Source organism: Phalaenopsis equestris, unplaced genomic scaffold (genome assembly GCF_001263595.1).
Source record: "Phalaenopsis equestris unplaced genomic scaffold, ASM126359v1 Scaffold000552, whole genome shotgun sequence".
Taxonomy (NCBI): domain Eukaryota; kingdom Viridiplantae; phylum Streptophyta; class Magnoliopsida; order Asparagales; family Orchidaceae; genus Phalaenopsis; species Phalaenopsis equestris.
The window spans coordinates 2,724,235-2,735,712 of NW_018164992.1; the positions used below are offsets into that span (position 1 = coordinate 2,724,235).

Sequence of the window (11,478 nt, forward strand, 5' to 3'; positions counted from 1 at the left end):
CGAATGAGATTTCTCAAAATAAATGAATGAATAAATATGTGCACAAAACCATATGAGAAATCATCAACTGAATTAAGAGTTTCAATAAATATTCGTACAATGTAAATCACATTATGGAACCAAGTCCCATTCGTACTACGTGATCCTTAAAATTCTTTGGTGGCATGCCTTTAGTCAAAGGATCCGCAATCATCAACTCAGTGCTAACGTGTTCAATGACCACTTTCTTTTCCTTAACACGTTCTCTTATGGCTAAATATTTGATGTCGATGTGTTTACTTCGACTTCCACTCTTATTGTTCTTAGTCATAAATACTGCAGCTGAGTTGTCACAGTACAACTTTAATGGCCTTGAAATAGAGTCCACGACTCTAAGCCCAGATATGAAACTCTTCAACCATACACCATGCGAGGTAGCCTCAAAACAGGATACGAACTCAGCTTCCATAGTGGAAGTAGCAGTCAAGGTCTGTTTAGCACTTCTTCAAGATACAGCTCCACCAGCTAGCATGAAAATATAACCAGATGTTGATTTTCTTGAGTCAATGCAGCCAGCGTAGTCTGAATCGGAGTAGCCAATCACCTCCAAATTATCAGTTCGTTTGTACATGAGCATTTAGTCCTTTGTACCTTGAAGATATCTCATTACTTTCTTTGTAGCCTTCCAGTGGTCTATACCTGGGTTACTCTGATATATTCTCAACATTCCAACAACAAATGCTATGTCAGGTCTAGTACAAACCTGAGCATACATAAGGCTTCCAACAGCTGAAGCATATGGAATGTTCTTCATGTGTTCTCGTTCAAAATTATTTTTCGGGCATTGACTCAAATCAAATCTATCACCCTTCACAATAGGTGCTATACTCGGTGAACAATTCTTCATATGAAATCTCTCTAAAACTTTATTGATATAGGTTTCTTGAGACAAACCCAAAATACATCGAGATCTGTCCCTATCGATCTTAATGCCAATGACATAAGATGCTTCATCCATATCTTTCATATCAAAGTTCTTGGAGAGGAATTGTTTCACTTCATAAAGTAAACCCCTATCATTGGTTGCAAGTAAAATATCATCCACATACAGTACAAGAAAACAAATATTTTACTCCCACTGACCTTCTAGTATAAACATTGATCCATGACGTTCTCTTCAAAACCAAATGAAGTAATAACTTCATGAAATTTCAAATACCACTAACGGGAGGCTTGTTTCAAACCGTATATGGATTTATTTAGCTTGCAAACCAAGTGCTCACCATCACTAGAGGAGAATCCTTCTGGTTGTTTCATGTAAACCTCTTCCTCTAGATCACCATTAAGAAATGCCGTTTTCACATCCATTTGATGTAACTCAAAATCAAAATGAGCTACCAACGCCATAATTACTCGGAGAGAATCCTTTTTAGATACAGGAGAAAATGTTTCCGTATAGTCAATTCCCTCCCTCTGAGTGAACCCTTTGGCAACGAGTCTTGCCTTATGTCTCTCAATGTTACCTTGTGAGTCTTTCTTTGTTTTGAAAACCCATTTACATCCAATGGCTTTTACACCATTAGGCAACTCAACGAGATCCCAGACTCGATTTGATGCCATAGAATCCATCTCATCTCTCATGGCATTATGCCACAAGTCCGATTCCTTAGAACTCATGGCTTGTGAAAACGTTTCAGGATCATTTTCGGCTCCAATGTTGTAGTCTGTTTCTTGAAGATACACAACATAATCACTAGATATAGCTGATTTTCTTTCTCTAGTAGACCTTCTTAACGTTGTTTCAACATTCTCCTCAAGAGCATGTTGTTCAACTGGTTGTACAACAATATCTTGTTGTTCCTTATTTACAAGTTGATCTACTTGATCATTATTAATAGTTTGTGGAACTTCAACAATTGGTTGTCTAACACCTGTTTGCCCTTCAGAGGTGTGGATAACAATCAATATGTCACTTGACCTAGAGGGTTGAGCTTCACAGTGATCCTTTTCCGAAACAATATCCCAAAATTGATCACTCCCACTGATCAAGTCATACTCAAGAAATTTTGTGTTGCATACCCACTATGGTCCAAGCTAGGTTCAGAAATGAAAGCGATGGTATTGGACAAAACCGAAAGAGGGCTAGGGCAATGTGAGGGTTTCAGGGTGGGGGGAAGAAGGAAGGAAAGGTTTGTGTAAAACCGCGAGCGGGGCGACAAAAAGAGAAGAGATGAGAGTTTTGGGCGGGGAGTTTATACTTAGATTATTTTCTGACGGCTTTTAAATGACTTAATAACCGTCGATTTATAATATCAAAACAAACTGTCAAAACTGACGCTCATTAAAAAAAAACGTCAGTTTCTACCTCGCGACTTCATTAATAACCGATGAACTAAGTCTGTTGGTTAATATTTAGTGTAGAACCGACGGCATATAACGTCGATAACTCCATAAAATTTGTTGGAATATTTATACTGTAGAAATGCGATAGATTAGTTGGAAATTAACATGATGTTTTTCACGCTAGGAAAGTCGTTGGTTATTCCTTCAATTATTAAGGCTTCTCCTGTAGTGTAAGGCATCGATGCATTATGGCATATTCCAAAGGAGTTGGCTGGCATATTTGTAAATGCAAATGCCCCAATAAATAAATAAAAAGAATAACTAAGTAAAAGAAGCCAAAAGGCAATATAGAATAAGAGAACGGCACATATTTTGGAATATGATCTAGTCAAATATGGACTTACTTAATGGAAGAGATTGAATACATATGGCAATGCTAAATATTTTTTCTTTAGTTATATTTTTGTTTGGAAATAATTCAAATTATTATTTCTTTTAAGAAAATATTTGTCTTGACAGTAATTTGATTTCATCAAGACCCAATTTATTCGAGTATGATCGATAGCTGCCATATTCTTGTGCAAAAATATATTATGAAGATAAATTTTCACAATCCAATCCTCACTTTGGTGGCATACTAATTGACTTGAATTTCAAGTCGCTTAATGTGCAGTGGTTTGAATTTAATGTGTTTGGAAATTGTTAAAATTCTTTTCACAATATTATTAAAAGTTTTTTCTATAGATTAGATGGCCTACTCATGAATGTATATGCATCCACCATATTTTCTGTGAATCAATGAGATTCTATGAGAACAACCTAAGATACCTAGAGCCAACCAGGACAGAGGATAGAGATTGGTCGAGCGTCTGACAAAAGGTCAACCTATCCAGAGGTTGAAGATCGATCACACGACCGACCAAGGACCGATTGGCCCGAATGGTGGCCAAACTATGGCTTGCCTAACTTAAAAATCAACGATCAGATTGGAGTCAACTGGTAAGAAGACGAAGTTCTATATATTCATCAATTAGAGATTGATCGATTAAAAAGACTTGAGAGTACATTTGTTATTTCACGTTAACCATAGCCCATTATAAATAGAGGCAATAAATGCAATAAGATTTGTTGATCTCATCTCTGTGCGTTAATTCTTTCCAATTTCACTTTATATTTTGGGTGTGTTATATGGGCAAGGCAAGCCTGAATTCAACATATAAATTACTGTTTTAAATTAAGAAGTGGTATATTAAATAAAAATAACTGAGCTACTGAGCATACTTGTAAGAGAAAAATAATTGGAGGCAAGTGTCAAGATTTGGTTTGTGAATAAATTGGTCGTCAAGTACATACTGTCATGATTTGCTCACGTGTCCACAAAATGAAAAACTTTATAATGTCGGAGAAAATTCTGGTACATCCTTTCTTAATTTTCTTATAACTCATTATGAAATTTAATATGGTTTTTTATTTAATCAATTCTATCCGTTGTACTTGAATAAAACTGTCCCTTTAATTAGAATTTATCATATATAAACCCTTACTCTGTGTACCTCTTCTTCTAAACCTTCCCTCCGGCATGTCCAAAATCTCCTATTTTCAGTAGATTCAATTAATTGTAGGAATCATACCAATTCTATACGTACGTACGTACGTACGTACATACATACATACATACATACATACATACATACATACATATATATATATGATCAATATTCTCGGAGGAGAAAATTATAGTGCATAACCTGTGATGAGATCGTTTATGCTAAATGACTTGAAGGAGATGATTGTGGTAAAATTGAGATTGTGGTTTATACTTTAAAATGACGAAGGTATGACTCATATATCAGAATTTGAAGTCTCTTGGATTTGGAGAGATGTAAGTCTGTCTTTTGGAATGAAGAGGTGTATTTCCTGCAATGGAGAAGAGTGTCTATTGGAATTTAGTGGGTTGGGGGGAGCAAGGGCGCGTTAGTTTTTTTATCAGTGGGTTTTATTTATATATATGATGTGTAACCCTATGGGTATGAACTGGACTTCTCTGAAATGGTGAAATTCACCGCTCCGCTCCCGAGGGTAGGCATTTTTGCCGAACCTCGTTAAATCTCTGTGTGTTCTTCTGGATTTGTGTCTATTCTTGTTTTTCTTTGTCCTAAATTTCTCAACAATTGGTATAAGAGCGAGGTTTAAGAGTGGAGGTGATTAGCGCAAGAAGAAGAAGAAGAGTTCGGTGGTTTGCGACAGTTTTAGCCAGGCAGCGACTTTAGGCGATCAGACTGGACGAAGAGCTTCAGTTTTGTCGAGGGTTCTGCGACGAGAAGTGCTTCGTCAGTTTTAGCGGGGCAGTTTGCAAAGGAGTTAGCGAGCCGTCTTCAGGGAGTTCGATGAGAAAGTTCCCAGTAGTGTTCTCAACTAGGTAAAGTGAGAAGTTGTGGCGGTTTGGATCGCGACAGAGCAGACGAATCACGACATTCGTGAATCGCGGCGTTTAGAGAGGGCATCTTTCGCGACAGGTGAGGGCTTCGATTTGTGAATCGCTACAGAGGAGCAATTCACTATCAGAGGTTTCTTTCGCAGGAGCAGGAGCTGTTTGTGTAGGACCTCTTCCTCTTTCGTAGAAAAGGATTTGCAAGGGTGGACTCGCATAGAAAGGCTCACGACGGTCTGCGAGCAGCTTCACACGACAGAGGAGAATCGCAGTAAAGGAGGTGGTCGGCGCAGTTCTTATGCTAGAAGCTTCTTCATGCAACAGGAGAAGGGATTCGAACTCTCTGCCATGGATTGGCTGCAGTAGGCACGACTTCGTGCGAAGGTTTGAGGTAGAAGTTTCGCGTTGCGGCTGAAGTTCGGAGGATCATGACAGACATAGGAGTTCGGTTCTTCGATAGCCAGTGGGGCTTCGAGGCGGGACAGTTCAAGAACCTTTGCGATATTTGATAAGGCGGAGTTCATGAACAGAAATTGGCATGTAGTTACTGCGAACATGAGAGTTTGCGAACAGAGGAGTTCGGTGGTGTTTGGCTAGCAGAGTTCACAAGCTCGTCGCAAAAAGAGTTGCGACAGGTGGATTTTACAACAGATGGAGTTTGGCAGGGTGCAGGCGAAACAAACAGGCACAATTATTTGCGAACAGTGGTTTTCGCGGAGGTATTTCACAAAGGGTTTCGCTCGCTTGACAACATTTTAGCCGAAGTGTTGACGCGAACAAGAAAAGTGCTTCGTGTGAAAATTTTGATTCACGAATCACAGCAAAATTGCAGAAAAATTGCTGCAATTGGCAGAGAAAATTTTAGGTTTCATTGAATTTATTTGCGATGTGTTTTTTGTTTCGACATAAAGCAGGAAAAGTTCGCTGCAAGATTAATTTCAAAAGATAATGTCCAGTGCAAAATTCGAATTAGTGAAGTTCGATGGAACAGAAAACTTCAGATTGTGGCAAACAAGGGTGGAAGATTTGTTAGCACAATAAAGAATTTTGAAGGCTTTGCGAGCTACAAAACCTGATAATATGTTGACCAAGTCAAGTAATATCAAAAAGTTCTTGCATTGCTTGAACTTGTTGAATGTTTGCAATTGTTAGACGACATGATTGTCCAACCCACTTCAGTGTAAGAAACTCCATTATGTTTTTATTTCTCCAGAGGGGCTGAATATTCACCAAGGTGGAGATTTGTTGGGTATATTTATTTCTCCTAAGGGGCTGTATATTCGCCAAGGTGGAGATTTGTTAGATATGTCTCATATACCAAAAATTGGAGTCTCTTGGATTTGGAGAGGTGTGTCTCCTGGAATGAAGAGGTGTGTCTCCTGAAATTTAGTGGGTTAGGGGGAGCGATGACGTGTTAGTAATTTTATTTGTAGTATATATATATTTGTCGCTGTGCTCCCGAGGACGTAGACCTCTTTGCCGAACCTCATTAAATATCTGTGTGTTCTTCTGGATTTGTGTCGATTCTTGTTTTTCTTCGCCCTAAATTTCTCAACAGATGGATGGTTGGAGGGTGTGTGCAGTTCGAAGGAAAGGAAGAAGAGCACGGTTCTCCTTCAGATTGAGCTTAACCACTTTTGAGTTCTTCTTCGGACTCCCTCGGGATATAGGAAGCGTTGTTCGGGCTTTCTCGGGATAAAGGAAGAGAAGTGCAAGAAGTAGTTCCTTGCGGCAGAAGGAAGAAGAAAGAAGAGGAAGAAAATTGTTCTCCCTCGGCTTCTTCTTGGTGGCTTGTGGCAGAAAAGAAATTGAGTTTATTTCTTTTATCAGTTTATCTTCTTCGGTATGTCTTAGTGTAGAGTTTTTTTGGTGTATCTCAGTGTAGAGAAATAAAAACAGAAAGAGAAGAAGAGTGAGCAACGAAACGAGAAATTTCTCTTGTAAGTCGAGAGGATCGATTGGTGTAAATTCCTCAAGTAGTAAAATCCTCTGCAACTCCGTGGAAGTAGGCAATTTGTCGAACCACGTTCGAACCACGTAAATCTTGAACCTCGTAAATTTATGTGTTTCACTGTGTTACTGTTTTATGGTGTGACAGTTTTCACATCTTCGTTCAATTTTTCGCTTCGTCGATCGTTCTCCTATTTGATTTATATATATACCTCATCAACTGATGTATATCTTATCTCACAATAATGTCATATGATTTAAATGAGACAAACGTCATTGTTGGAATAGAATCTTATATGTTGATAGGGCTTTGATTAATTTGCAATCTAAACCACACTGCGCAGTTGAATCACATCGATTCGAGAAATCTAGAACAAAAAAAGTTGAACAGAAGCATAACAAAACGATTTTAGGAAAAACATACTAATATTTAATGTGGAAAAATCCAAAAATAAGAAAAAATCATGGAGCCGCACCACAAATAAATTTTCACCATGAAAAATCAGATATGTATAGAAATACTCACTCGGATCTTCTCTTTATAATCAATGAAACTTAAAGAATTTTGATTCAAACAATTCCTCTCAATCTCATTGAAGAAATTGCAACTTGAAATCCTTCTCCTTAACTCTTCTCTGTTTCACCAGAACCTTATCGAAACACTACACACAAAAGTCATAACCTTTATCACTTGAATTGAAAGTTTTAAACCGAATCGGAAACCTGATGACACGCCTGTGCCACTCCTTGAAATATAACTGCCATGCTCGTTAGAATCGGGCGCATAGGAGCCCAAAATGCAGCACGGGGATGCTATTCTACGTAGGTCATGAGGATGATACCTAAGACCTTATAAGTGAGGTTATAGTTGTCACAATGGAACTGATTATAGACCATGTGATATAATATGTTTTGTGACTCTCCCGATGATAATGACTATGGCATCATCTGGGATTAATCCATATGATCGAATAAAAATTTGAGGATCTCAGTTTACAATTTGACCGCTTAAACTCTTAATTTAGCATAATTTATTTCTTTCATGAGCACACAGAAATCATGAACCTGACAAATATGCTTTTGATGCGTTTATTAACAATAATATTTGCCACGTCTAACCTCCTTAGCGTGCTTATTGTGGAAGATGACCGACCGCAAGCTTCCGAGTCCTCCAAGCCCTATATATAAGAGCTTCTTCTCCATAGTAAATCAACACAAACAAACAATTTGCTTCTTTTCTTCCTTATCATCATCAATGGCCGGAGGCATGTCGTTGGATCATCCACGGGCATTTGTTTTCGGTATCTTAGGTATTAATTATAATCAACCCTACTTCTTCCTTCTCTCTTTTTACGCACGCATGGCTAAGTAGCTTGGAAGAAACAAGAAATATACACACACTAACAGTGCGGCTTCTGGTGACTATTTGGTAGTGCAGCCTACCGTAAGTCCCCTGGGGTTCCCAATTTAATCCCGTCTGAGTGCATCTGTCTTGCAGTATGAAATCTAGTGATTAGACAAATGAAGGTGATTTGGGGCTAGTATCATAACCTCAGGCCATTCTTTTTTAAAATACACACACACACACAAAAGCTATTTACATGAGCTTGTGTCAAAATAACCTCTAATTATTTTAAAATTAAATTCTAATAATTTTTATGAGTTTTATTTAAGTCTTAATTTAAAGAATTTTTATATTATTTTGGTATGTGATTAAAATGACCCCATATTAGTCCAGGGCCGATTTTAAGAGAGAGAGAGAGAGAGAGAGAGAGAGAGTATGATTCCTTATAATAGGCTTGACAGCAAAAAATACATAACGCATAATTAATATTCCACTCTCCTTATCAAATTATTCTTTCAAACTAATTCCAATTTATCCTGCATTTATTACAGGCAATGCCATTTCCTTCATGGTGTACCTCGCACCAGTGTGAGAGCTTTAAACTAATAATATTTTACATTTAAATTCACCTAAATAAAAGAAATTATTTGCAGGCCAACATTTTATCGAATTCATCGAAAGAAATCGACCGAAGGGTTCCAATCTGTGCCTTACGTGGTGGCGCTATTCAGCGCTATGCTTTGGATGTTCTATGCGTTGATCAAAAGAAATGCTCATCTCCTAATCACCATCAACTCCTTCGGATGTGTTATTGAAACTACTTACATTATCATTTTCCTAATTTATGCCTCTAAGAAGGCTAGGGTATGTTTGTAATTCCACTTATTATGAATCTCTTATTTCTAGTTATAATATAAATTAGACAAAAAGAAAGGTTTGCATGCACACCAGACTGAATTCTTATATATTAACATATCTAACATCTAGGAACTTCAATTTTTACGTACATGAAAGTGATGTAATTCAGGTTTTAAACGTTAAAATGATGGTATTTTTAATGTGACATGCAAGATTTGGGGTATAAATGTAAAAGATAAAGTTTAGTTGTTAGATATGTATATACATAAGAATTGGGTGGTATGACATGGGCGTAAATGAGTTTGAATCGAGCTCAAGCCACTCTCGGCCAAAGCTTGATCTTGATTAATTAATTGAGTTCGAGCTCGAGCATAATTCAACAAGTTCTGTCGGCTCACGAGCAAGCTTGTTTATTACTAAAGATAGAGGAGAAAAAATATATAAATTTAAGCTTGTGTTATAACGATGAATTAGGAGATAATTAATAGAAAAACATTTGATATAAAATGTAAAGTATTATTTTTAAAAATTCTTCATAATTTAAACAAAAAATATTGATTTTTATTTAATTAAATTTTAAACGTTCGTGCAATTAGTTATTTGTTTTTATGCAAAATTACAGGCACACACAATCAAGATGGTCGCGCTCCTAAACATGGGGTTATTATCTTTGATAATTCTATGCGTTCTTCTCATCTCTAGTGCCTCACTTCGCCTCAAAGTTCTTGGTTGGATCTGTGTTGCTTTCTCTGTTGCGGTCTTCGTTGCTCCTCTAAGCATAATAGTACGTGCATAATTAATTAAGAGAAAATTTTAATTAAGCCATAGTTAATTTAATTAATTATAACATTCATTTATCATACATAATGTAGAGGGAGGTCATTCGTACCAGAACTGTGGAGTTCATGCCATTCAATTTGTCCTTATCCCTCTCATTAAGCGCAGTGATGTGGTTCGCATTTGGTCTCTTCTCTAAAGACATTTATGTTGCGGTAATTAATTAATTATTTATTTATGATACATTAACTTAACTCATAATATTACATGATTCACCTTGTTACTAATCATACTATTACATTTAAACATATTTGCAGCTTCCAAACGTATTAGGATTCACATTTGGTGTGGCTCAAATGTTGCTATACATCATCTACAAAGATGCCAAGGTTCCTAAGAGCTTGGAAGTGGAGGAAAATACACAAATGAAAGAGATTACTTCGATGGAGATTATTGTTGTCGATGGTGCGGCTGCCGAATTGACGATCGCTGATGAGGCGGAAAAAAGAAATGAGATTGAGAAAGATAATATTCGTGACAGGGCGGACGTTGAAATGAGTTCAGTTTGAGAATGTTAATGTATTAATGGTAGGAGATCAAGAAGTTAGGGTTTGAATTTATCTAACCTAGTTTCCATTCGCTAGCTTTAATAATGTGATTATTAGGGAGGTTTGTGATGATAATAATAAAATCCTTTTCTAATCTAGTTTTGTAATTTTGTTGTTTCTTTAAGAGTTTTCATCTTTCATTAATCATGAAAATGAAAATTTCAGATTTATAAATTGCAATAATTAGACCTTTTGATTTTCGACAATAATTTGGTTTTTATTATTGTTATTTTGACCCTCAATTAATGAACTAAGGTAAAAGGGCACTTTTGTAATGTGGTACCGCTCACCTACCACATCTCACCTACCGCTCACCTACCGCTCACCTACCGCTCTAAGATGTTTTATTAAATGTTCTGAAAATTTCTTTAACTACATTTTAGGTGCTTACACTAATGATGCTTTTGAAATTTTGGCTAAAGAGGATGTGTCTAGTGCTAAAAAATATCCGTAAAATTTCTAGGTAAGACCTCTAAAATTAGAGTATAAATATTCTTAGATTAAACTATCTTCTCAGTTATTTTGACCCCCAATTAATGAACTAAGGTAAAAGGGTACTTTTGTAATGTGGTACCGCTCACCTACCACATCTCACCTACCGTTCACCTACAATTGGCTTGTGTTTGCTTGTGTTCTTTGCGTTTCATTTGTAATGTGGTAAAACGATCTGTGTTTGTTTGTGTTCTTTCCGTTTCATTTCTATGCCAAGAAGTACATATCTCACAACAATTGGCGCCATCTGGGGGAAGATCCATACTTCTTGGCTAGAGTTGTCCGCGTAAAGGTGTTTGTGGCCAGCGACGAAGAAGAGGAGTTTGGCATTCACAAACAAAGGAGCCGGATCAGATCGCGCCGCAGGCAACCGAATCACGACAGATTTGGTGAGCAGTGGAAGCTTTGATCGACTGGATTCGCACCGCAGGTTGTGCGGTTCGGCGAGACGAAGGTAAAACAGTCCGTGAATGAGGGCTAAAAATTTGCGATAAGGTTGCCAGCAGAGGATTTCGGAGCAGGAGTTCAGTCTTGCGAGCAGCTCGGCCAGAGGGAAGAGGTGGAGATCGCGCATTGCGAAGCAGGAGGACCTAAGTAGTTTGGCGAGGCGCGACGGCTCTGGAGAGGCAGTTATTCTCGTGTGAAAGGCAGAGGAGGAATTCTTGATTTGTTCCGTTAGTCGCAAAGGAGTGTCT

The 11,478-nt window shown here is 37.5% G+C and overlaps 1 protein-coding gene across 1 annotated transcript; it reads left to right on the forward strand.

Annotated features, from left to right (window-relative positions):
- Window positions 1-7,958: 7,958 nt before the first annotated feature.
- Window positions 7,959-11,427, forward strand: LOC110029213 (bidirectional sugar transporter SWEET13-like). Its single transcript, XM_020731396.1, has 8 exons — window positions 7,959-8,013; window positions 8,600-8,636; window positions 8,702-8,912; window positions 9,529-9,690; window positions 9,779-9,898; window positions 10,001-10,246; window positions 11,001-11,172; window positions 11,279-11,427. The coding sequence occupies exons 1-8, from the start codon at window positions 7,959-7,961 to the stop codon at window positions 11,425-11,427; spliced, it is 1,152 nt and encodes a 383-aa protein (XP_020587055.1).
- The last annotated feature ends 51 nt before the right edge of the window (window positions 11,428-11,478 follow it).

Bases quoted from the DNA above. Each gene is read 5' to 3' on its own strand.
- LOC110029213 (XM_020731396.1), top strand. From the start codon at position 7,959: ATGGCCGGAGGCATGTCGTTGGATCATCCACGGGCATTTGTTTTCGGT. The intron at 8,637-8,701 runs GTGAGAGCTTTA...AATTATTTGCAG, and splicing joins ATGGTGTACCTCGCACCAGT to GCCAACATTTTATCGAATTC. The intron at 10,247-11,000 runs GTTTGAGAATGT...TTCTATGCCAAG, and splicing joins CGGACGTTGAAATGAGTTCA to AAGTACATATCTCACAACAA.